This window comes from Thamnophis elegans, chromosome 2 (assembly GCF_009769535.1).
Source record: "Thamnophis elegans isolate rThaEle1 chromosome 2, rThaEle1.pri, whole genome shotgun sequence".
Lineage (NCBI taxonomy): Eukaryota > Metazoa > Chordata > Lepidosauria > Squamata > Colubridae > Thamnophis > Thamnophis elegans.
In genome coordinates this window covers 61,440,636-61,467,148 of record NC_045542.1, presented here as the reverse complement: position 1 = coordinate 61,467,148, position 26,513 = coordinate 61,440,636, and the positions used below count along the sequence as shown (strand labels likewise).

At 38.8% G+C, this 26,513-nt stretch overlaps 1 protein-coding gene across 1 annotated transcript; it reads left to right on the top strand.

The window, feature by feature from the left end:
• Positions 1 to 152: 152 nt before the first annotated feature.
• Positions 153 to 19,781, top strand: TEKT3 (tektin 3). Its single transcript, XM_032211216.1, has 8 exons — positions 153 to 210; positions 4,335 to 4,942; positions 5,997 to 6,080; positions 10,147 to 10,217; positions 12,242 to 12,385; positions 14,105 to 14,327; positions 15,790 to 15,944; positions 19,254 to 19,781. Exons 2-8 carry the CDS (start codon positions 4,364 to 4,366, stop codon positions 19,468 to 19,470), a joined length of 1,473 nt encoding a protein of 490 aa, XP_032067107.1. The 5' UTR covers positions 153 to 210; positions 4,335 to 4,363; the 3' UTR covers positions 19,471 to 19,781.
• The last annotated feature ends 6,732 nt before the right edge of the window (positions 19,782 to 26,513 follow it).

Genomic DNA, 26,513 nt, shown 5'->3' with positions numbered 1-26,513 from the left:
CAACCTCGCTCCTCCCCACCCCCACTTTTCTTCCACTCTCCTTTTAACCAATGGCACGGACCTGGAAGGATGTATGTCACAATGTGAGAGGGCGGGATAGAAGCCGTGTGTGGGAGGGAAGAGCAGTAGAGAGACTGGCCACTGTATGAACAGCAACTTGTGGATCCAGGAGGTTTTTTCCATTCCTTCCTTAGCACCATATGCAGATAGGTGAGTAGCAGCCACTCTGGTTTCTCTGAAGGCCTCTCTTGGCACCAGAAAGGCAGCATCTCTCAAGGAACACCCAGCAATCCTAGTACATACTAATCTTCTAGGCAGCGTGTCTTACTTGTCAGTCCTTCAAGAGTGAATAAGCAGATAGAAAAGACAGGCACAGGGCAAGTTGCCGTCTTCCCACTCATGGCTTTATTGGAAATGAATGGTCCATGGAAAGTGAAACCACAGGGGCAAGTTAAGACAAGAGGTTTTCCTTCTGCTTCTCGCCTACCTCCTGAAATTAATCCATTGCACAAAGCCCAAAGAATATATATAATAAAGATGTAAAAAAAAAAGTACTGTAAGATCCCCTAGGATGCGAAAGAGGTAGAGGAAAAAGCAGAAAGGGAGAAATTTTATAGGGAAAACAGAATTCAAATAATAGCAATATATTAATAATATCCTAAAATGTTTACATATAAAATACATTTTACTTAAAATTTATTCACATTGATCGGAAAGTTAATGGAGAAATGTGGGATTGAAAGATCAAGAATATCGTTTGTGGGTGGAAAGTGATGCCATAAGGTGGATAACGCTTAGCTCTCTACAATATTCTGCTCCCAAATCCTTTCTATCAACTTCATTTTACGAAATGGGGTGTCATAATTTATTCATAATACCAATGGGGGAAGGAAAGCAGTCTTCTAAATATCACACCTCATCAGAAGTACAGTATAACCCTGCTAATTGTCTTGTCTTAATTTGTAATTATGGGCCCCAAATGCCCCAGGCTTCCCTTCTAACAACTGTTCTGGAATGTTTATTTAACAGACTTTTTGTCATCTGACCCAGTGGGAATAAATCAATGTCTTTGAATTTAAAAGGTACTTAGATTTACCAAGTGAAAGAAGATAATTGAATTCCCTTATTACAGAGGCATTTTTTCCCTCAACCATTTGCTGTAGTTTGTAATAAAAACCTATTGGGCATTTTGGCGCATAAAATAATCCAAGTTTGATTGTTACATAAAATTATGCATTATTTAAACATCACTTGTTCATGGATATTGAAGATAAGAAGGGATATTATAATAGTAGTAGTAATAATAGTAGTAGTGGTAGCAATAGCAATATGGCTGTCATTGTTTAGATTTCCTGAACTTATTCCATTTCCTGAAATAACAAATTGTTATAAGCACAGTGTGAGAAACAGTATGAGATAACTCTCAATATAGGCTGAATGAAATAATATCTGCTGTGATCTCCGCATGGCATCAGGAGGGGCATCTGGCCAGTAAACGCTCAACTCCATCCAGTCGCCCTGACTCTACCCTGAATTGAGGGATTACAGATTTATAAAATGGTCTGGGTGAACATTTTGGCAGATGAGCACAGGTTAGAGTTTGTTTAGCAAAGCTTTGGGAAAGACTTTATCCTCTGCTCCAAACTCAGCTTTTCTTGTGTAACTTCCTATGTATTTTATTCAAGAACATGGCTTCTAAACAACTTTGACAGCACAAACTGTCACATGACCCACAAGTGTAGGTTGTGCAGAGACTTCTGAACATGCTTGATAGACTCTTTGTTTGTTTGGTTGGTTGATTCTTGGAGGGTTAATATTGCTGATAATACTATAAAGCCCCAGGATTTTTCTTGGCAAGATTTTGGAACTGGTTTCCCATTGCCTCCTTCTGAGGGCTGAGGGAGAGTGACTGGCCCATGATCTTCCACTACCGTACACCAACGGGCTGACAAGCACCTTAGGTCTGAGAGTAATTAAGAGTAGGGTTCTCCCCTCCCCTCAAGCTCCTATGCTCGGATAGGCTTATTTTCAGCTGAAAATATCACATAGGTTATCAAGTAAGGGATCTGAAATTCTATACCCATTTAGACAAAAACAGAAACATCACATCTATATATATTCCTCTCCTTTTCTATTCTTCTTCCTTTCTTTATCTTGAATAAAGTTGGTAGAAGGAAGGAAAAAGTCCCCCTTTTCCACAAGGACCTGCTTTTCAGGATGTTGATTTATCAGGCCATGGGAAACCAACAAATTTGACCAGAGTTGTTGAGAGAGAGGAAAAATTCATTCCCCCTCTCTCACACCCCCACCCCATACACAAAGAAATCCTGCTGAAGATGCATGATTTCTTGCTAGTGTTTGTGAGAAAGCAGCAGTGAAGCTCAGCAACAGGTTGCGGGGGTACACAACCAATGCTCCCTATCTTAATTTCTTAATTCTAGAGAATAAATACACTGATACCCATTGAATCCAATGGAAAAGTGGTGAATTTGGATATTGTTAAAAAGGAGGCACTGTATTTCAAAGACATTCAGAAGATCATTAATTAAATATAAATTACTATAGTGCTATTGCAATAAAGACAAATGTGTGTTAGAATGGCAGAAAAAAAAAATCTAGAGGGACATGGTAGCTCAGTGGCTAAGATCCTGAGCTTGTTGATCAGAAAGGTTGGCAGTTCGAATCCCTATTCCTGCATAACAGAGTGAGCTCCTGTTACTTGTCCCAGCTCCTGCCAACCTAGCAGTTCGAAAGCGCGTAAAAATGCAAGTAGAAAAATAGGGACCACCTTTGGTTGAAAGGTAACAGTGTTCTGTGCACCTCTGGTGTTTAGTCATTCTGGCCACATGACCATGGAGACATATTCAAACAGTGCTGGCTCTTTGGCTTTGAAATGGAAATGAGCACTGCCCTCTAGAACGGAAACGACTAGCACATATGTGTGAGGGGAACCTTTACTTTTAAAAAAACCTAACATGGAACATAAGGAGGTTGATATGTCCCATGAGGCTCCTGTTAGCATGTGATGCCCACTTTTAGCTGCCATCTTTATTGCCTGTCTAATAAATCAAATGGTTTGGTTCTGCTTAACTTCTGTTCTTGCAGCAGCAGTAAAGCTTCCTCAGTTCAGGTGAATCTTCTGTATTTGTTACTCAACTGTGTATTATGTACCACCCAAGTATTTATATAAGATGGCCAGGAATATTAGGTTTCCAGCAGACAATAAGTCTAACTGGAAAGTATAATAGACTGACTTAGCTTGTGGTTATTTGAACCAACAATTTCCTTTATGATTGTTGTCTCCAAGATAACCTTTCAATACTATTTCAAATGTGTTACTACTCTGATTCTAAAAAGAAACTGTCAAAGAACTGACCTTGGGTGATCTTTTTTCTTAAGGTTACTGGCTACATTCCACTGACATTCACATATTCAATCGCAGGATGAAACAAAAATATTTACTTTACCTACCTTAGTCAATGACGTGATTGAACATACTATGCTCTTTTTAATTTTTTTATTGAGTAATTCTTTATTTGTCTTTAGGAGTGCCATCAGCTTATAAAAGAGTTAGATCAGGATTATGGTTCCCAAGGCTTCTTAGAACATTTCACAGTTAAACCCTGGAGTTGCACTTGAATTTCTCACGTTTAAATCTAATATTCAGTCCATTTCTTCTCAGAAATGCTAAAATAGTAGACATAAAAGAGGCAATGAGTCTGGAACAATGGTGCGTTTCTTCCTATCCCATAATCAGTAAAGTCAGACATCTATTAAAACAATTTTTCATACAAATTCCAAATTTGTCTAAAAATGAAGGCTGGGTATGAAATTGGCACATGGTTATGCAGCCATAAGGATTTATATGGAGTTGGACTTTTTAATGATTCATCTGAAAGAAAAGCAAATGAGTTGAGACATTAATTAATAGAATCATAAAGAATTGCTTATGATGGGATATTCCTATAGGGAAAGTTGGTTTGGGGTATTTATTGTTGTTGCTTTTGTTACAGCAGATCACTACTACTGTATCAGCTACTTATTAGTGGGCCAATATTATAAGATCGTGAGAGATCTGAAGTGCAGCATGTCCTTATTTATGATATAAAATGCTATATATCTTAATGATGGGTTTTTAGATTTGTCTGCAACAGAAATCTAAGCTTAACAATAATACCTTTAAAGAATAAATCATTGCTTAATCTTTTCATGATATTTAAGGATCAATTGCATGTGGTCGGTGGCCTTTGCCAACTAGGTTTTCAGTTAATTGTGTTTGTTATTTAAGTGGAACTTTCTTGCATGCATTTCTATGTTTTCTTTTGTTGGTGCAGGACACGTGACTGGATAGATTGTTCTCAAAATGGAGCTCTTAGGCTCTACCTTGACGGCCACATATGCCCATCCAAGACCAACACCATCAAATTTTCTGCCAGCTATCAGTACCATGGCATCAAGTTATAAGAATCGATTCCCTCATTATTCTTTAACCCACAGCCTGAGCCTTCCTTGGAGACCTAGCACCTACTATAAAGTTGCTGCTATCACTCCGACTTTAGCACCATTTTCCAAGAGTTCTCAGGGGGTCACCCCAAGCCACATGCTCCCCTTTGTGTCCAACAGAACAGCACTCTTTAATAGGTACTCTCCTGATGATTGGTACAGATCAAATCTGACCAACTACAAGGATTCAGAAGCATCACGGCATAACGCTGAGAACATGAGAGTGGACACTACCCGAATGATCCAAGATAAGGAACAACAGACAAGGAAAACCCAAACAGAAACAACCAAAAATATAGGAGAGCGAGTCAATGATATTGTATTTTGGAAAACAGAGCTCAACCATGAAATAGACGGAATGATTGGAGAGACAAATGCTCTTACAGAGATGAAGAAGCGTCTGGAAAGAGGATTGGTAGAAACTGAAGGGCCCCTTCAGGTAAACTGATCAATTCCATTGATAGCACATTTGATATTTCAGTGATGTTACCTGCTGTGTTTCAGCTGTTTGAAAGCCATCTTAGGTTTCAGTAAAATTATTTTAGATTACTTGGCAACAGTCCAGATATTTTATGCATTTCTCCTAATAATTTCCTCTTAGTTTTGTTGATACTAACAGTCCAGGAGGAATCAAATCAATGGTGTACTTACTCATTTTTTCACTTGAGTTTTAGGGGAAAAAATCAGTATCGGTGATTTTTTTTTTGGTAGATCAATAAACTGCTTTAATTCAGATAAATCATCAAGCATTTTGCCAGGTAGAAAATTTAGCAAGCAATAATGTTATACTACTCCATAAAAAGCAACTAGAATTAGCAGGATAAGCAAATAGTAGATTCTGATTTAAAAACAACTATTTTCCTCAGTATTTGATAAACAGGTGAACACAAACTGAAACCTGCAATGCAGAAATAATTATTTCCAGAGTTCATTCCTTCCTTCTTTAATTTATTTTTATCCCTTTCATTTTCTCCCTATACCATACATTCCTTATTTACAAAGTTACTGAATCATCAGTGTTGTATTTGGTGAGCCTTCTTTCCCTTCCTTCCTTCCTTCCTTCCTTCCTTCCTTCCTTCCTTCCTTCCTTCCTTCCTTCCTTCCTTCCCCCTCCCTCTCTTCTTCTTTTCTGTATTGTGTATATAAGTATGCATAAAATATTAAATATTTAAATAAATTGATAAATTAAAATACATTTTTGTTCCCCTCCTATTGTTTGTTTGAACAACCCTAACTCGATGTTTGCTATTAGTTTGAGTGATTTTATGTGAAATGGTAAAAATAAAGATTTTACATTCTAAAGGAAAGAACTTGGAAAAAACACATTAGACAGATAGGAAGGTCATACTTGTCACTGAAAGGACATATAGGTGTCACAGAAAAATATATTTTTCAACATGTAACATATTTTACAATCCTGGAACAGATTTAGCAGTTTTTTAAAAAATATTTCAACACAGAGATATACAGTAACTTTTTTTCCCTGTTGTTAGGTAGCCCAGGAATGCCTGCTTCACCGAGAGAAGAGAATGGGCATTGATCTTGTTCATGATGATGTGGAAAAACAATTGTTGACAGTAAGCTCATTTAACACCTGAAAAAGGAAAATTTGTTTGTATTATTTTTAATAATGCAAGATAACCTTCCACCTCATATTTTCCCCATAACAACAATCCTGTGAGGTAGATCGAGCAGAAAGAGAGAGTGAATGGCCCAAATGCACCATCGTGTGCTTGTCTTTCAGAGTTTAAGCCTGAATGATTTTCTATTCATTTAGAGTATAACTTTGCCCAAATTGCTTGTCTTCAGATATTTTAGGCTACAAATCTCATCTCCTCTGTACTGTGACAGTTGTGGGAACTGTCTTGCAGCATATGAGATTACTCACATCATTCCTTTCTTAGCTACTCGGAGTTATCTTCAGATCAGTTCACAATTAGGGTTGGCTCAAATATGGTGTGTGGGCAATTATGAAAGAAAGTAAGTAAATATAGATGTAAATAATAACAGCTTATTAAAGGAAAATAATGAAAGAGATGCTTTGTGTTACCCCATATTCATGTTTTAAGTAAACAATTAGTAGAGGAAAGCAATTGTTTTAAGAATCATTCTTTGATTAAAAAAATACATACAAATACTGTGCTTGGAATACTTACTATTCTTTACACAATTTAATAAGCTTTTTCTTCTGAGCTTTCAGTAGTTTCTGTATATTATAGAAGTCAGGAAATGTCCTAGCAAACATTTCACTTGTCTCATCGCTATCTTGGATTTGCTTCTTGGCTCAGTCTTCCTTTGTACATCCTGCCTCTTGGCCTTTCCATATTTGTGCTTCCCCCCTCAAGTGTTTACTTCTTCAGCAGCTTATTCTCCCACTACCAAGGTCCCTTATTATGTGAACTGTCAGCTAATGGCTATAAATCTTGATGCTCCTCGCACTCTTGACCTTTCCGTTTTTGAAAATTATTAAAGTTGGGCTGATAGAATTTGAACTTCCATTTATAAGCTGCCATTGGTTCTGGTCTTGTTAGATAATATTGAGCCCAGACTCTAGGTTGCAAACCTCTCCCTGAAATGCTGATCCCTTGTAGTCACTCCTTAAGAGCTGCAATCTCTGTAGAATTTTTGCCAGTGCTCTCTTTCAAAGATCATTCATGGAAAAAAAAATTCTCATGAGAGTCAGGGACATCTGGATCAGCCCATTACATTGTCTATTTTACACACACACACACACACACACACACACACACACACACACACACAGAGCAGTGATGGGATTCAAATAATTTAACAACCGGTTCTCTGCCCTAATGATTTCTTCCAACAACCTGTTCACCAAACTGCTCAGAAAGTTAACAACCGGTTCTCCTGAAGTGGTACAAACTGACTGAATCCTACTACTGACACACACACAAATTCCAAAACCTGCTTGTTAATCCCATCAATTTCCTGCTCAAATAATGTAGAGCAGAGGTGTCAAACTCAAGGTCCAGGGGCCAGATTTGGCTCATGGGATGCTTAGATCTGGTCTGTGGGGCTACCCTGGAAACAGCAAAAGACTGGCCCATGGTGCCTCTGCCAGTGAAAAGGGCTGCGAGCTCCATTTTCACTGGCAGAGGGTTGAAGGAGGCCAACACAGCCAAAAATGGCAGCCCTTCCAAGCTGCATTTTGCTGGCAGAGGATTACAGGAGGCCATTTTCTCTGGTAGAGCACTCGGGCCGCCACAGGAGCCCCTGACATGAGTGATGTTAAGCTGGCCATGCTCGCCCTGGCCACACCCACTCCAGCAACCCTGATGTGGCCCTCAGTGAAATTGAATTTGACACCCCTGATCTAGAGAATACTTTTATCCAAAAGAAAGTTTGATTTTTATTGGGGGAGAGGGGCTAGAAAAAAATTAAGTCCTTGATAATTGTGGGTCTCTTGCTATTGTCTGGACCAAAGGCAAGTGGATATCAACATTGGAGTGAAATGTTTCAAGAAATTAAACCAAAACAAAATGATATTTGGGTCACCGGGGCGGGGGGGTGTACGTGACTGACAAGTGGATGTAAGAAAGAAGAGTTTGTGGGGCCAGAGTCTACTTTATAGCAGAGGTGGGTTGCTGCCGGTTCAGGCCAGATGGGCGAAACGCTAGTAGCGGTGGCGGGAGGCTCCGCTCATCCACTTGGATGCTTCTGTGCATGCGCAGAAGCACCGCATTCATGCACAGAAGTGCCACATGCATGTGCAAGTGCACTCACATGTGTGCACATGAGCAAATCGGTAGGAAAAAAATTAGAAACCCACCACTGCTTTATAGTCTATGGGTCAAAAATTCCACAGAGTACTTTGCATGATCATGTTATCTAAGAGTTTCTGGCTTATTTAAATTTAGAAACATTTTCGCTTAAATAAAATCAGTTGCAGGAACATCTTTAAAGAGAAAAACAGAGCCATTTTTCTGCCTATAGTCTTTTTCTTTCTTCAGATATGGTCAAAGGATGTGCTTTCTTTGTTCGGTCTCAAGAGCCAAGGTGGCGCAGTGGTTAAATGCAGCACTGCAGGCTGACTGCTAGATCAGCAGTTCAGCGGTTCAAATCTCACCGGCTCAGGGTTGACTCAGCCTTCCATCCTTCCGAGGTGGGTAAAATGAGGACCCGGATTGTTGTTGGGGGCAATATGCTGACTCTGTAAACCGCTTAGAGAGGGCTGAAAGCCCTATGAAGTGGTATATAAAAATCTGCTATTGCTATTGCTATTTTGTCTTTTCACCTAAATCACTAAAAACCAAGCAGATTTGCAATTTATATTTGGATTCTCTGGTTAGTTATTCCAGGCAAATGAAAATAATATTCATAGCTGACCATTTTTACAAAGTGTAAGCAAGAAAAGAATTGGAACAGGATAAATTTCAAAGTGCAAAGTAGACTTTTAAGTGGAATGTTCCTAACACAACAAATCAGAAGACACTGAGCAGTTATTTTATTTTTTGTTATTTTTCCTTACTATCAATTTTCTGTGGTAAGCAAAAATAATGGAAGTAGTGAGAAAATGTGTGAAAGCTACAAAGAAGGCTGGTCGCATTTGATCTTGCTATAAGTGTGGTAAGGATACACAATAAAATCCTCACCTGTTTCTTTTCCTAAGGGTGGGTGGGGGAAAACAAGGAGAAATTGAATTTCAGTTTCCTAAATAAGCGTCATATTCAACTGGTTTTTAGATATTTAATATTGATTTTTTTTCTTTTGCACAATCAGTTAAAGGCCTGATGTTATCTACATGAGGAACTAGTTGTGCCTCTTGAAAAGAATTCCAAAATATGGCCCTTACTTATATATCTTATATACATACACGCATATAGACCCCACCAAACAAACAGAACTTCAAAATAGATATTTTGAGAGTCTTAACAGGAAAAAAAAAAGAAATGGTACTAATGGCGAAGTTAATGCCATACAGGATCTCAAATGCCTCCAGAATAAATGGGGGCTCAAATATTCAAATATTTATACAATGGGATAAGATTTAGGACCAAAATGGATGTCTAAATGTGTTAGAATATGTTTTTAAAAGCATATATCCCCCCCCCAATTGGTGTCTTAAGTCTTACAGTGAGAAAACATATCTACTTGGCTTCTTTACAGAAACAAAACCAGCTCTCAGAGCTTCAAAGTAGTGCAGACAGGACACCAAAACCATGAGTAAATGAGAATCTTGCAAATCTGAAACTACTTCCCTTCTCCTCTGCCATTCCTTTCCAAAGAAGTAGGAAGGCTCTCTTTTGAGATGCTTCCTCCACCTCCATCCCTCCGTTGGACTCAAGATTTTGTTTATCCAACCATTGTCAAGGCTGAAGCTCTTCCTCCTGTCTCTTAAGATTATTCTCACGATGTTTTACAGACGCTATCGAAAAAAAGTTAAAATCTTAATCCCACCAAGTCCCAGTAACATCCAAAGTCATGTCATTTGCAAGCCTCTAGGAAGGGTTACCCTGAGTCTGAAAGAAAAAAGTCTCTCCTGGAGGACTAGAGATGTAGCTTCCACATTGATCAAATGGCAAAGAGAACAAATGGGGGTGTTTTTCAAAATTTATAATTCTGAACATTTTTACTAATCCCTGCAAATATATGACAGGGTTTTTGTTTTTCTAACTTGACCAGGAGGTTGATGTAATCCATTCATGCCAAGAGAGAATGAGAAGATACTTGGATAAGGCAATGGCCCAGCTTGCGTAAGAAAACATTTAATCTCAATTTTCTTTAAAGGGCCTTAGAAATCAATTCTGATGTGACCACCTGATCAATTTTCTCCATAGCACAGCTTGAGGGTGAGAATCATTTCCTATATACTGATGGCTTTCTTCTCTAGCAAGATCAGAAATGTCCACGAGACATAAAACTGGATTCTAAACATACAGTATTGATAAAAGACACAGAGGCGAATGTTGGAGGTCTTTGAAAGGCACTTTAGATCTCAAGGACCGATAGCAATTCCTAATAGATTAGCAAGCGCCCATCTGTTTTCAGTCCTTGTTGATGTCATAAAGTCAAGATAAAAGAAAGGCAATCCCTTTTGAACTTTATTCAGACTGAGGCATCATGGCTATTTATAACTCATCTTCCCCTTTTCCAGGGAAATGATTTTCACCATTTGGAAAAAAACTGAATAAAATTCCCCTTTTCAATTTTGGATCAGCATTGAGAACCTCATGCTGATTCAAGTTAAGCCTTTTGTCTGGATAATCAGTGTCTCAAAGATTCATTTTTAGTTGTCTGCAGTGAAGCTCTATCCAGACAATCAATCTGCTCCCTGAAAACTGAGAAGTCAATTTGAACAAGGCTCATATTCAACTTTCCCATCTTCTCATTCACACCTATCTAGCAATGAACAAAGAAAGCTGAAGAAGAGGGCTTGATTTGCTTTTTTTATGAATAATAAGCAAAAGCCTCTGAATCTGTGATAAAATTGGGTTCCTGACTGCCCAGAAATTTCTGATAATGTTCACTTAGATGTGAGTAGAATGCATTGAGATCTTCCCCCAAATGGGAAAGTCAGAGATGTGATGAGGATGGGAATTGAGAGTGGATCCTAGTAAAGCACCCAACCAACCACCACACCTGCTTCCAAATAACAACACATGGCTCATAGTGCATAGAGCCGAAGTAGCGCAGTGGTTAGAGTGAAGTACTGCAGGCCACTTCAGCTGACTGTTAGCTGCAGTTCGGCAGTTCAAATCTCACCGGCTCAAGTTTGACTCAGCCTTCCATCCTTCTGAGGTGGGTGAAATGAGGACCCAGACTGTGGGGGCAATATGCTGACTCTATAAACCGCTTAGAGAGGGCTGAAAGCCCTATGAAGCAGTATATAAGTCTAACTGCTATTGCTATTGCTATTGCTAAATAGGCAATTCATGTAAGAGAAATCCAGCATTATAAAAAATGTAGTTCTTTGAGTATAATATACTATGTGCATCATGTATCCACTGAAAAGAGCCAAGGAGACTGGTCAAAAAGTGTTCAGTTCTGTTGGGTCTAGTGATTGCCCTGGAGGAGAAGGGAAACAACTGTCTTTTTTAAAACAGGCAGCACTACCCCCTATTCACAGTGGTTCATAACTTACCATTGTCTGAGTTATATTATTGTAATGCCCTATATATGGAACTGTCCTTGACAAACATTCAGGCACTGAAACTGATCCAGAATGCAGCAACATGGGTTGTTTGAACCATTTCACAATATAGTCTTGTAACATTCTCTTCTATGACCTGCACTGGATTTCAGCTTCCCAGTGAAATGCAAGGTGTTCATTGTCACCTATGAAACTCTACACAGAAGGCTACCTATCTCCATTTGCCCTAGCAAAATCCACAGGATGGGCCTGCTCCTTTGTATTAGGATTCCTAGGCAGTACCATCTCATGGGATCTAGGAGTCTCTGTCATAGTGTCTGCCCTGGAGATCCAGATAGCCCTTACCCTGTGTGTCTTTCCATTAAGTGCTCTGTTGTTCTCCCGAGTTTTTGGATGAACACTGTTGGTTGCTTTTGTTCTCTTCTAGCCTTTGGAATATAATGATTTTTAGATTATGCACATGTGTGGATGTGCGTGGGCGTGGATGTGCATGTGCATGCGTATGTTCTGGTTTTGTTTTAGCCCTCAGTTTGCCAATGTTATGAGATAAAGGAGTTTAAGGAGCTAATGATTTTCTTTGCAAAAGTTATAATCCTAGTTTACTCCCTGACCCTCGTTTCACTACAGAGCTGATAGATCAGCCCAGCATGAGCTGGAGAAAGATTTGAGTGACAAGCAAACAGCTCACCGAATTGATGACAAATGTCACCATCTCAGGAACACATCTGATGGCATCGGCTATTACCGAGGTGTAGAGCGATTTGATGCCACGTAAGTGTTGAATGGAGACTACCAATTTCATTTTTAAGGGAACCAGTGACAGTGGCTAAATGTTGGACATGAACTACATAAATTCAGACTTGCCATTCAATGGATGACTCTGAGTTATTCAATCTCTCTAAGCTACTTCACAGGGTTGTTGCCAAAATAAAATGAGGGGAGACTCCTAGGTACATTGCCTTTGAATAGGTGTACAGAATTCAGTTCTGTTTTAGCTGAGGATACAGCTGATGCAAAGTTGAAATGTCTGTGATTTTATAGATGAGTGTCTTGTCTATATAAGACTACAATGCAAAGCTTCCTTTATACAAATCCTAGAGATATAAAGGAGCATAAACATCACTTTTTCAGAAATGTAAAACTCATTTGCATGTGATTGTTCATCCTTTGATGACTTCATAGTTAATGCCTTCTATGATGGTATTACTTTTTCTCTCCAGAACTGAATATTGTGTCTGACATTAGTTCCTCACTGGATGCTTTATTCGGTAGAAGTGCATTAGGAGCACAATGTGGCTGGGGAACTCTAACTTTCAAGCTTGATCTTGTCTGGCAGGCCAGCTCATTTGGTCTATTGGATCATCCCGCTCCTCCAACGCTCCCATTTCTCCTTTAGCACTGCCAGTTGCCCTGCCATTTACCCATTTGGCTAATATGTGCCTGCTCCTATTGGAAAATCTAGAGAGATTCTAGGGCCTCATGCTTTTTTTGCTTAGCAAAGGCACAAAGCATCTCATCCCATGCCCTTCATTCATGCCTGTTCTCCATCAGGAAAACACCTGCTGACCAATCCAAGACAACCATGGGGATGATGACTTCCTGCTTTGCTCTGTATTGAGTAGCTATTCTCCATGCATTTAAAAAATGGGCCTTCAACTTCTCTTTCTTAAAAAGTGGATTTCTTTGAAATGTATCAATTCAACCTAGCTCGCCTAAGTTGAACAAAGACTAATTTCACCCTCTGTAACAAAGACTATTGCTTTCCTTTGCTCCAATTGTTGCAAAGGCTTTTTACCAGCTATAATGATAGACAAGCTGGTGCCTTTCTTATGATTTCTACTAAAAATGTCTGTGAAAATGCTGGCTGAATTAGTGGGAGTTAAATTACAAAATACTGGAAATACAACAACAACAACAAAAAAAAGATTGGCACCAGAACCAGAAGTACCCTGCACCTATTCCAATATCAGATTGTGCTCACAAAATGGACCAGAAAAATTCCATTCCAGTCAGAAAGTTGGAACAATAAAAGGGAACAATCCACTATAAAATGCTTCTTCATGCTCATTTAAGAATATCCAGAATACTAAACAGTATGTAATATGATGATTACTGAATTATACCTCCCCTTCCATTTTTAAAAAGCAATACATGTGGTGAACAAATTAATGTTTGTACAGGAGGTTAGATTTTGGCAGGCTTAAATACCACACCAGCATTTCTGACTGCAGTTACACTTTAAATTTTTTGCATTCACACCACTCCTCCTCCTTCACTCCTCCCCTCCCCTCCCCCTTCCTATTCTTTCTCACTTAAGAGAAAAATAGTTGACATGCTTTAAAATGGGATGTCCAAACACCACAGATGGATTTGTTAAACAGCTCAAATGTTGCAAACATAACTGGTACACCTTTGTATCCAGAATTAGTTTCAAGGAAGAGCCACACATACTGTTTACAACTCGCTTGTTTGTCTCTTCTACTTTCCCAGGATTTCAGTGCCAGAATCCTGGGCCAAATTTACTGATGATAACATTCTGCGCTCCCAGAGTGAGCGGGCTGCCTCTTCCAAGCTCAGGGATGATATTGAAACTTTGCTTGTGGTGACTGCCAATGAGATGTGGAACCAATTTAACCGAGCAAATGTTGCCTTTACCAACCGCATCTCTGAAACTGCTGATGCCAAAAATAAGATTCAGACCCATCTGGCTAAGGTGAGATCTGCAATAGTGGCAAGTATCTGTAGCTCGGGTGTAGGATGAGGGTGAAGGTTCATTCTCCAAGCTTGTGGGTTGTTTTTTGGATGTTTTGTTAGCAGGCTAGGTAACATCTTCAGTGGACTTTAGGGGATCAACTAAACTTTGCTGAAGATGTTACCAAGCCTGTTAACAAAACATTCACAAACCAACGCACAAGCTCGGAGAACAAAGTTCACCCTCCCAAGGTGAAATCAATTTCACAAAATCAATTGGGAGGGAGGCAAATTCATTTAATCACCACTTAACAAATGGAGTGATTCACTTAACAACTGTGGCAAAAATGAGGCACAACTCACTTAACATCTGCCTTGCTTAACAATTGAAATTTTGGGCTCAATTGTGGTCATATATCAAGGACTACCTGTACATTACTAAACACATTCCCAGTAATTTTCACATTTCAGAATTTCAGATATGCACCATGGCTTTCCTAAACAGCTTTCCATTTTTTAAAAATATAATTTTATTAAACTGTACAATGACAAGTTAACACTTTAATCACCAGGCAGTTCCCTGCAGAGAAAGTTTGCTAAGAGGGGAGTGCTACAGCTGATAGAGCTGATTGTTGTTTTCATTTTTTTTTCTGAGTGAACAATCTGGAATGGCATTCTTTCCCCCCACATTTATTAGGGCATAGTGAGGGAGGAAAAAGCCACTAGAGATATATTTGAGTTAGCCTATGCTCTAAAGAAAGATTCCCTCTTTCTCACAAGATGATAGAGGAGAGTAAACTAGAATCTCTCTGGAGACTTTACTGGATTGTCAACAATTTCCACAGGTCACATGTTTCCCTCGTACAACTGTCTTTTGCAATTGTGAGGGCATTCTTGAATGTTTAACACACTGTTAATTCTCTCTCTTTCGTGATTTCTGAGAGACAAAGGACAAGCGTTCTCCCCCCCTCCCCGATTTTCCAGGCTCCTTTCATAAATATAAAATCTCTCATCAAAATTATACTTGTTCAAGCTTGAATCTAGTCTAACCATAGTAACTTCAGATAGCAGCATAAGGGGATGTAACATTCCCCTACTTATAATATCTACCCTCTCCCCATTCACTGTAGAAGAGCCACTATGAAAGCTTTTTGTTGGGATAGCCCCCATGAAATATTAGATTATCCTTGAAATTAGACTTGTACCCACAGATGCATAACCAAAAACATGACCACCTAGTTTTTGGCTGAAAGAATGGGAATTCTGTGTATTCAATCATTTTTCTGTTTTTTGGACTTTAAAAATTGGGTGGCAAAAAAAGGTGAGAAATGATTGATTTAATGCAGCAGTCACTAGCTGCATTCATGTAGTATTACAGAACTAAGATGCAGTTGGGGCTGGGGAACCAATATAGTCCTTATTAAAGACAGATATCAATATCATATTGATTTTCTAATCTTTCCCCTTATTTTTCCAAATTGTAGACTCTTCAAGAAATCTTTGATACAGAGATGATCATAGAAGCGATTCGGAAGGCTATTCGGGAAAAAGGACCTTCTTTGAAAGTTGCCCAGACTCGCCTGGATGAGCGTACACGTCGACCTAATGTTGAACTTTGCCGAGATTATGCCCAGTTACGGTAAGGAAAATCAAAATCCTCTACCCTTGTTATAGGAAGGAAGGAAGGAAGGAAGGAAGGGGAATGGGAAGGGGAGAGGAGAGAGGAGAGAGGAGAGAGGAGAGAGGAGAGAGGAGAGAGGAGAGAGGAGAGAGGAGAGAGGAGAGAGAGGAGGGAAAGGAAAGAAAAGGAAAGGAAAGGAAAGTATTCATAAACAGCAAAGACAGCAGACCAGAGGCGGGTTGCTCCCAGATTGGCATGGATTGGCTGAACCAGTAGTAGCAGTGGCAGGAGACTCCACCCACCTGCCCAGATGCTTCTGTGCATGTGCAGAAGCATCACACACCCGTGTGAGCATGCAAGAATGAACCGGTAGTAAAACATTTGGAAACCCACCACTGTGGCAGACCTTTGGAAAAGAGTCTTAATCAGGCCATGCTACTGTATACGTATACAGTATAAGTATGTAATTTAACTATATTATCTGATTAAGAGCTACTCTCCAGATTTATCCCACATTATTTGCTACTTGATCCCGTTCACTGAGGTTCAACAGGCATGAAACCTAGAGATTTCTTTAGCAAAGCATGTACAATACAACAGAGGTTCAATTCTTTCGCTGTGTCACATTCTCATTCTTCTCTGTTTTCTATGCACAAGCTTGCATACTTAGATTCTACTCAGGCACACCTTTTGATGAAACACACGAATCGACCAGCCACAGAACATTAAATTCTTAGGGCAAGAAGGGGTTGAATACATTTTTTTCTTTGTTCTAGAGCATAATGTTCTGGAGGGCTATCCCTGTAAAAACAACAACAGAGTCTTCTGAAATACAGGGTCCCATGCTTTATTGTGGCTTCGGAGCCTTTGAATAGGACTTACCAGAATCAGCCGCACGTCTAAATGGAGATTATGGGAATTGTAGTCCCATACATTTTAAGGGCAGAAAGGGAATGCTACTACTAAACCTGGCCAATGACCAAGCTAAACATTATACTAGTTTGAATGAAAGAGCCTATGGAACAAGTACAGGGATGGTGGCAAATTTCTTGGCAAGATTTTGGAAGTAAATTTCCATTGCCTTCCTGTTAGGATACAGTGACAGAGGCTGGCTCACAGTCATCCAGTTGGTGTTGTGCTCAAGGTGGGACTAGAACTCACAGTCTCTGTGAGCCTATGAGAACTTTCCTTTCATCCTTTATAACCACCTAGGACAGTGGTCCCCAACCTTTTGGGTACCAAGGACCAATTCTGTGGAGAAAGCAATTTCTGAGGACCAGAGGGGGTACGGTTTTGTATTAAGATTAAGATTTAGTTTATTTGTATGCCGCCCTTCTCCGGGAGGGACTCAGGGCGGCGAACAACTCAAAGGGGGAAAAAGGGAACATAAAACACAATACACGTGATTAAAATAAACAAGAATCATACAACCATACAATATGTATGCTGTCTGCATCCTGTGAATGGGGCTTCACTTGTTTTCATGGCCCACATGCTGGCATGCCAGAGGTTGGGGACCCCTGACCTAGGAAACTGTATAAAGAGAAGTTGGGACAGTATTGCTTAGCCCTTTCCATGCCTGTTTTTAATAAATGTTTCTAATTTGCACATATACTTAGCTTTTTAGATTCATGTACAACACTAATTCAGTTCATTCAATTAGCAATCAGTGATAATTTGATTTTCTATTTAAGAGCTAATTTTCTTATTCTAATTTCACAATTAAACTTTGCACAGTATGAACCAGACACAAACTCTGAACCAAAATAGAGATAGGCCCAGAGTTTGTTCTTGGTCACAATTAATGAGCTACTAGTATCCATAATATCTAAGTATAATTGACCTAGTCTGACTCTTAACTGTTCTTCAGAGGCCAAAACCTAATAGTTAGCTTACTCTGCATTTCTGACTGAATAGAATTTGTGACTGAACCATCTATCAGTTATAGACCAGTTGGCTCTCTTCAGGAGCAATGGTAAAGAAAGTCCTTCCTCATGTACACTTCCTTTGAACTCCTGATATCAGCTACAATGGGCAACAGGAAACAGGACTAAGCACACTGCTTCTTTAACCTTTCATGGAGATTCTAGTTTCCTTTTTCAGTTTGGTTCACTAGCTAGAAAACCAGTTTCACCTTAGAGTGCCTTTTGAAATCAACTGTTCTGCTTTTTCTTCATCCTTCAGAGTGAAAAGTTCATTTTGCCCAGTCACTTGAATTGACATGAAAGAGAAAAAAAATGACATGTGAGAATACTAGTATGCAAACAGGAAACCACAATTTTCCATTCTTTTTTCATTTTCCCTCTAAGTAGTGTTGCTTTGTCACACTGACACTTTTTCAGACAATTTTTGTTTCATTGGTTTCATGGGGGGGAAAAATAACTCTTATGCAATTGAGTGCAATAAATGGTCAGTTTATTGGGGAAGCTTCCTTGTGAAAAGCTAGCATGCTGAGCAAAAACATTATTGGGTTTGGTAGGATTTATTGCATGGCTGTTTACACAATAAATAAAATTATATAAATACAAATATTTTGTATTTAATAATAACAATGATAACGGCTTTTCAAAGCATTTTTTAAAACATTTTTTGTAAAAGTATGCAGCTTTCCTTAACATGGAGATTTCGTATGCAGCTTTCTTTAATGTACACTATAGAGAAAGTGAACTCGAGAAAATGTCACCTATTTCAATTTTTTTAAAAATTTAATGCATGTACCCCAATTCAGTATTTTTGAAATTCTTTGAAATATAAATTCCATTGGTATCTTTTAACATACTATATCATTTGGTATGTGACTTTCAAAAGCATGCTTCTATTTCCAATGTCCTTCATTTTATCTATTTATTTATTTCGTGCCGACTGGCGACTACTCGGAGGAGAGCCTTCTCTGTTGCGGCTCCGACACTATGGAACAATCTCCCCGTGGAGATTCGTACCCTCACCACCGTCCAGGCCTTCCGCACAGCCCTCAAGAACTGGCTAGCCCGTCAGGCCTGGGGATAATCTTATTTTTGCCCCTCCCGAATGCTGAGTGAATGTTGAGTTTTACTGTCTAATTTATTTTTGTGCACATTTCCTTTGTATTGTCCTACACTCCCCTTCCTTTTTGATTGTAAGCCGCCCTGAGTCCCCTCAGGGAAAAGGGCGGCCTATAAATGTCTAATAAATCCAAATCCAAAATCCAATTCTCATATTTCTAAAGCACCTCTCTCTCTCAGAAAATATAGTAGTCTTTTGTGTAAATTTTTGACAAGAAAAGGAGGTGAAAAGCCTAAAGCATGAAAATAATGTATTAATACCCTTCCCTACTTTCTTCCCACTTAGCCTTGTGAATGAAGTCTATGAAATTGATGATACAATCCAGGGACTACAACAGAGGCTGAGAGATGCTGAAGATATTCTCCAGACACTGCTTCACACCAAAGCCAATCTGGAACATGATCTTGCTGTCAAAGCCAATTCACTTTTCATTGACCAGGAGAAATGCATGGGGATGAGGAAGACTTTCCCTAACACACTGAGACTGGTAGGGTACACATAGGTGGGTGCTGACTTCAAAGAAATTTGAGAACTATGGACTTGACTTAGTAATAAAGTGTGTCTAGGGGAGGTTTGCTTTGTTGCACTTTTATGAAGTTTTTATTTCTGAAGACATGATTATATTTTCATATATTAAAAGTTTCTCTGCATAGGAATACATCTATTTCCTACGTGGTGTGTCTAGTGTATTTTCTTCTCTTCTAGGTGCATATATTCTCCTTTAGTACACAACATTTTCTGCAGACATCTCAGTGGCACACAATCCAATTTTAATGATATTGACCATAATTCAGCAGCTCAGATGTACTTACAACTTATAATTGAATATGGAATGATGTCATGTGTTCTGGCTGAATAGGAGGAACTGTATGGAAACAGAAGGGGAAAGACAGTATACTGTGTTTCTCTCTGGTGAAAGTGGAATCTAATTGTTTTAAATCCCTTATCCATCAGTTTAAGGAATAGATTGACTGAAGAAATGGCAGACTAAAGTCAGTTCTGTATTTTATCCACTCAAGCAAATGACTTCTTCTGATCCTGGTTATGCATCTTCAATCCTGACTCAGCTTTTAGAATGATATTTTGTTCTTACCAACTCAGCATATAGTTGTAAACATTTCAAAATGGGAATTCATCCATTCCACTGTTATTACTCAGTGGAAAAAGGAATAACCCAGAGGAAACCCAAATAACTAATAGTCATTGTGTGCCTTTTTTTTAATGTGGGAGCTTCAATATGGATTATTGAATATTCTTTAAAAAGAAACTTCTCATTTTTTTCTTTTCAAAGTTATTAGGCCTTTCAATTATTGTTTGTCTTTCCTTTGAGGCAGAGGTTTGGCTCTAAGGTAAATTTAATAAAGTATCAATTGGATTCCTCATTGGAACATTTTAATACTGGATACAGTACGTTGATATAATCGAGGAGGTACCTTGGAAGGAAACTGAAGGTAAAGCAAATCCTTCTATATAGAAGAAATATTTTCTATAAAAGCTTGCAAACACAGTTTTGGAGAAGTGGGCCGCAGTTACTGTAGTAGATTTGGGGAGATAAATTGGAAATGTAAAGACATCCACTTATAAAACATCTGTAAATAAAAATCTGTATGATCATTACCCACAAATCTCCTTGATCCCAAATTGGTGTATAATTACCATATCATTCCACATTACATATCTGAAGAATGGTGTCACAAGCACAGATAACAAACGATATTTCTTTGCCACTCCACCTCCCAAAAGCATGAAAAGTCTTCCTGTTTTCTTGATATTTCAATGGATTTTAAGATGCACATCTCATGTTATTTCTGCCCATCAAAGGCAGCTCTCTTTTTAATGATACCACAAAGCTTTACAAAAGAAAAAGTCTACTGACAAAAAGTGACAGATCATAGTTCCGTGGATAAATTCTGGATGCAGTAGACAACAGGACCTTTCCCCACCTTCTGGTTATCTTTAACTTAAATGTAATTTAATCAACATTCAGTAAGAATCAGTAGAAAGATCTTAATCTGAAATTTCCATGTCACGGAAGTCCTGCTCCACAGTAAACAAGAGCAAGTGAACATGCAAAATAAATGTAAAAAATCATCTAAAATAAAATTCTCTGACTTTTCCACCTTGTGGACCCCTAGGAGCGGGAGGGGGGATGGTTCTGCACTTGCCTGCCACTTCCATGCCCCAGTTCCAAAAGGCTCAAGGTCCAGTAGTGGGGTCCAGACTGGGGATTGGGGACCCCTGATCTAAACCATCTTTCTTAGGAAAATAAAATCCAGCTGTCTTACATAACTGAAATACAGAAGAAGGGAAATTGCACAAAATGTTTTGCGGAGATAAAAAAATCCCAAGCATTGGGGCCTCATTGAGGAAATAAAAACCCTACTTCTTAAAGGCATGAGTCCATTAACACACTGAATTCATTTTCCATCCTTACAGCCATGATAAAAAAAAATGCAATGGTTCTAACAAGATTGAGAAAAGGACACTGGGTTGGTTACCCAGAACATCATCTTGGCTCTCCTCTCCACCCATATTATCCCAATAATAGACAGACATGATCCATGTCTATCACTTCAGGTTCCTCAAGTGATTTTGTACCATACATCAAGCCTAAAATACAGGTAAAATTGGTGGTTGAGTATCATTGGAATAAGCACTTCAGGGCACACAGCATGCCTATTTGGTAATGCCCTAATGCTCTCAATATACAGAGGATGCCAGACTGGGAAAAGATGTGTGATGATATATCTCAAATCCAGTGTGTAGTTGCCATGCCAGGTGGTATACTGTGTATTTCCTAATATGGCTGTCTCCTTTAGTGGAAGAAGCTTAATATTGCCTTGCTGCAGAGCCCTGGATATGTATCCACATTCTAGATCTTGTGCAGCAAACTATCAGAACAAAGAAGATTTATACTTTTTTTCTCAAAATGGGAATATTTTCTTTGATAGGAAGGTGGTTCTTCACAGAAAAAGTTAGGTGTGAATAACCAGATCCATGCGTGAAGAGTTCAATTAGCTACTTTATTGCTCATGCCTGTTTCACAGCAATTTCCCAAGATTGGTAGTCTGCAACTGAGCCAGACTAGCTAAGGTTCAACAACACTCCGGGATGGGTGGGTGGAAGGGGTGTGTGAACCTTGCCCTCTTGTGCCTACTTAAGAATTTCAGACTAATTCCCCACTGGACTCCTCTGCCTGGCCTGGTCTGTCTCTCTTCCACTGAAAATTACAAATTTATCATGTCAATCTTTCCATCTCTCTTTAAAGATGAGAAGCATTGAGACCGGGGGGGCGGAGCCTGTTGCCGAGGAGGGCTCAACCGAGCTCCTCTCAGAGATCTGGTCTGTATATCTAAATAAGATCATAGATATCACCCCTTTTTGGCTAAGAAAGGGGCAGGGAGTAGCTCTGTGTGCTAGGGTCTATTCGTAATCCACAGCCTTTCTCTTTTTTTTTGGCTGTGGACAGAGATTAGACCCAGCGTGAGCGGAGCTTTTATCTCCAGCCAGTTCTTCTCAGCTGCCTTTTTTGCAGCCCCAGACAGGCGAGCCCCCCCCCCCCAGGACAAAGCAAAGTTGTTTGAAGCTAGGATTAATACGGGCGGGTCCCACTCCTGTGAGATTTATGCTTTTATTACTATCTTAAATACCAGCACCATTTGTCTTAGAGCCTTCTTTGTTTAAACAGACTTCAAAATGGCGATTTCTCTCCGTTGGTGACTGATAGGGGATGTACTTAGCCGGTTTTACCTTCCTGCAGACCGCTCCTTAACAAAATAATTTTTTTTTTTTTGGAAACAGAGGGGAGCGAAAGCGCTGTTTATTTGTTTATTTATAATGGCACCCAGGTCAAAATCGAAGCGTCTCTCTGCAAATGTGCCTAAAGAATCTAAAGAATCTATACTGGAATCGCAGCCCTTGTCTCCTACGCCCTCTACTGGAGAATTTTTAACACAGGAATTTTTCTTTCAAATGTTTAATGATTTTAAACAAGACATTAAGGAATTTGTATTGGAGCTATATGATGATTTAAAGTCTAAAATTGACCAAATGGAGGCGAATACGTTTGCAGCCGTGTCTGCCCTGTCAGATTATTCTGCTGAAATAGAGAATAAATTGGAAAGCTTGGAGGAGGCTAATTTTAATTTGACTACTAATATTCAAATATTACAACAAAAAATTAGAGACACTCAAGAACAGCTCGTGATGATAAATTTTAATAAGAAGGCATTCGCAATAAGAGTCAGAGGATTCCGCGAAAAGGAGCGAGAGAATCTGAAACAGACCTTTGTTGAAGCCTTCAGCCATGCGGTGGGAAGCCCGGGACTTAACTTTGATTGGCAGATTCGGAAAATCTATCGCCAGAACTCGTTGGTAGCGGAACAGCAACAGCTCCTGAGGGACATAATTATATATTTTTCCACAAAAGAATCCAGAAACGCGATTATGCAAAAGTTTCATAATAACAGTCTGCGAGTTGATGACCAGGACTTGATTGTCTTCAAAGAAATACCTTTCCAGATGTTGAGAGCAAGAAGAGACTATGCATTTTTAACAAAAGAGCTTAGAAATCAACAGATTCAATATAGATGGGAGGCCCCAGCCGGCATTACGGTCACATTTGAGAATCAAAGACTTCGTCTTAACTCTGTTTCGGAGGCTCGAGATTTCTATTACAAGACTTTGAAGGCGGGACTTCCTGATTCACTTGGAAAAGAGGAGAGACAAGCCGAAGGAGAAGGCAACCAACAGACCACATGGCTGCAAGATGGAGGGGGTAGCCTTTCCTCCCTCGGAGAAGCAGAAAAGCGGAGATTGAGGATTTAGACATTTTAAAATATTTGTCAAAGTTGTGGACTGAATGGGGGTTTGCGACCTCTCTCCGGTAGAAAAAGTGGAACTTATTGGTGGGGTGATACTGATTGTATATATGTAAAATGAATGCGGAATGACCTATGTTGTGTAAATTCTGTTAGAAGGGATTACTTTAAAACAGAAGGTAAACTGATTCTTGTTGAAAGTATTATTTGAATATGTGGAATGATCCATGCTATTTAATTTTTATTAGAAGGGAAAGCTTGGTGAAATTATTTTGAGTTAGATTTTAAATTAATGTCTGCATAAATTTGATAGTGGTAAATATCAGAGAAGCAAGGGATGAGGGTAAAATGCATGCGGAATGATTTACGTATATTGGTGGGGTGATATTGAATGTATATATGTAAAAGGATGCAAAATGATTTATGTTGTTTAAATTCTGTTAGAAGGGAAAGCTGGACGAGATTATTTTTTTAAAACAGAAGGTTAACTGATTCTTGTTGAAAGTATTATTTGAATATGTGGAATGATCCATGCTATTTAATTCTTATTAGAAGGGAAAGTTTGGTGAAATTATTTTGAGCTAGATCTTAAACTAATGTCTGCATAAATTTGATAGTGGTAAATATCAGACAAGCAAGGGATGAGGGTAAAATGCATGCGGAATGATTTACGTGGTTTAAATCCTATTAGAAGGGAAAGCCGGTCGGGATCATCTTAAGATAGAATGTAAACTGATTTTTGTGTAAAGTAATACTTGATCCACGCTGCTTAAATTTTACTAAGAAGGGAAGGTTTGGTTAGATTATTTTGAATTACTGTTTGAAAATATGGTTAAGAAAGATTATTTACGCTGTTTAAATCCTATTAGAAGGGAAAGTTTGATTATTTTTCTGTAAAGTAATATTTGAATATGTGGAATGATCCACGCTGCTTAAATTTTACTGGTAGGGATTACTTTTGAGTTAGACTGTATATTGATGCCTATACAAATTTGTATAAATGTTTATCTGAATACAAGGTTAAGGAAGAGGAACGGGAGAGTCTACAGGAGGTTGGGGTAAATAACAAAGAAGCAAGAGACGAGAATAAAATATAGATAGAATGACTTACACTATTTAAGCATAGATAAAGATGGGGGGCTGAGCTTAACACAAAGAGTTCTTTTTCTTTTTTTTTCCTTTTTCTTTTTTCTTTTTTCTTTTTTCTTTTCTTTCTTTTTTCTTGTTTTTCTTTCCTTTAATATATTACTTTTATTTTTAATCCATACGAACACAAGATACTTTAGATAGAAGGCAGTGCCAGGTGTGGGCCCTGGGAAGTCGGGAGGATTAGGGATGGGGATTTATGGGGGGTGGGTGGGTGGGTGTTAACATAGTCTCAATAAGAACAAGAATGCACTTATATACGGTTGTTGTTGTTTTTTTTCCGTTTTTTTTCTCTTTTCTTTCTTTATATTTTTTTTCCTTGGTTTATTTTACTTTTTATCAGATTAAACAACACTTGAATAAAGGCATACACCAAGGAGGGAGGTAGAGGGAAAGAAGAGGGAGGAGTAAGGAAGGAGTAAGGGGAATGTAAGGAGGGCGTGTTGGGAGTAAGGGGAGAAGGAAGGTTTGAGGGGAAAGGGAAGTAGGAGGGGAGTGTTAGAGGGAGGAAAGGAAAGTTGGAGGGGGTAGATGGGGTGTATGGAGGATGGAAGTGCCAGGTGGGGTTGTGAATGATGAGTTGTGTTTTCTTTTTTATTTTGTTTTATTTATTTTTTTTATCTTTCTTTTTTTTTCTTATAGCAAATACCCTGTATATAAGTGATTGTAAAATGGAATGTGAAAATGAATAAAATATATTTTAAAAAAAATAAAAAAAATTAAAAAAAAAAAGATGAGAAGCATTTACCAAAAAAGAAGATGGAAATATTAGTGCTAGAGGTCATCTAACTGGGTATATTTTTAAAGAATACAACAAAGGGGGTGGTGGGTAAAGGAAATGTTGAGCAATGACAAAAGGCAGCTATAGTGAAGGGATTTTAAGATTGCAGAATTGATACCTGGAAACTGGGTCTGTATATGGGACAGTCCAAATTGTGTCCACCAGAACTCTATATTAAGCCAGGGATAGTCCCTCTCCCCCCCTCTCTCTCTTACAAATCATATTCATCTTTCCTGTGTCCCCATGAAGATGAAGGCAGGAAGATGTACTGTTGTTATTTCAGGAGATATATGCATGTTAAGTTGCCAATAGCATACCTTGCTTGTAATTCTGGCAAGTGTGAATGAAAAATCTTTAAGAGATTTCTGATCTCTTAAATTGTGGTCTTCTCAGCCCTCCTTAAGCATCCTTGTTCTCTTCCTTCCTTTTTGTTTCCATGTTTTAGGTCTAACACAAGCCATGCCTCTTCTTGTGTAGAGTTCATGTAGAACCAACATTGTAAAATCCTTGCTCAACAAAATTATAGAGAACTATATATGGAAGTGGGCTAGGGATCATTGAGAACACATGAGATCCCACAGCACCGATCCATGTGCATGTTTCTGTGTCTTTATTTGGCTGAAATTTCAGGTAATTTTCTTCTAAAGGAGACTAGCATGTTTAAACTCCATACCAACAGCCAATGTCACTGTAATTTTCTATGTTTGGAGGACATCTATGTTCTTCTTGTTTCTCTGGCAATATGCCTGAAAATCCTCTTGGCAAGATCCTGACTGCATCCTGACAGAATGTTCTGTC

What these genes read in the sequence shown, in the direction of transcription:
- TEKT3 (XM_032211216.1), top strand. Translation starts at nt 4,364, where the DNA reads ATGGAGCTCTTAGGCTCTACCTTGACGGCCACATATGCCCATCCAAGA. An exon ending in AAACTGAAGGGCCCCTTCAG is followed by an intron (nt 4,943 to 5,996) that starts GTAAACTGATCA and finishes CCCTGTTGTTAG; the next exon opens with GTAGCCCAGGAATGCCTGCT. An exon ending in TGGAAAAACAATTGTTGACA is followed by an intron (nt 6,081 to 10,146) that starts GTAAGCTCATTT and finishes TAACTTGACCAG; the next exon opens with GAGGTTGATGTAATCCATTC.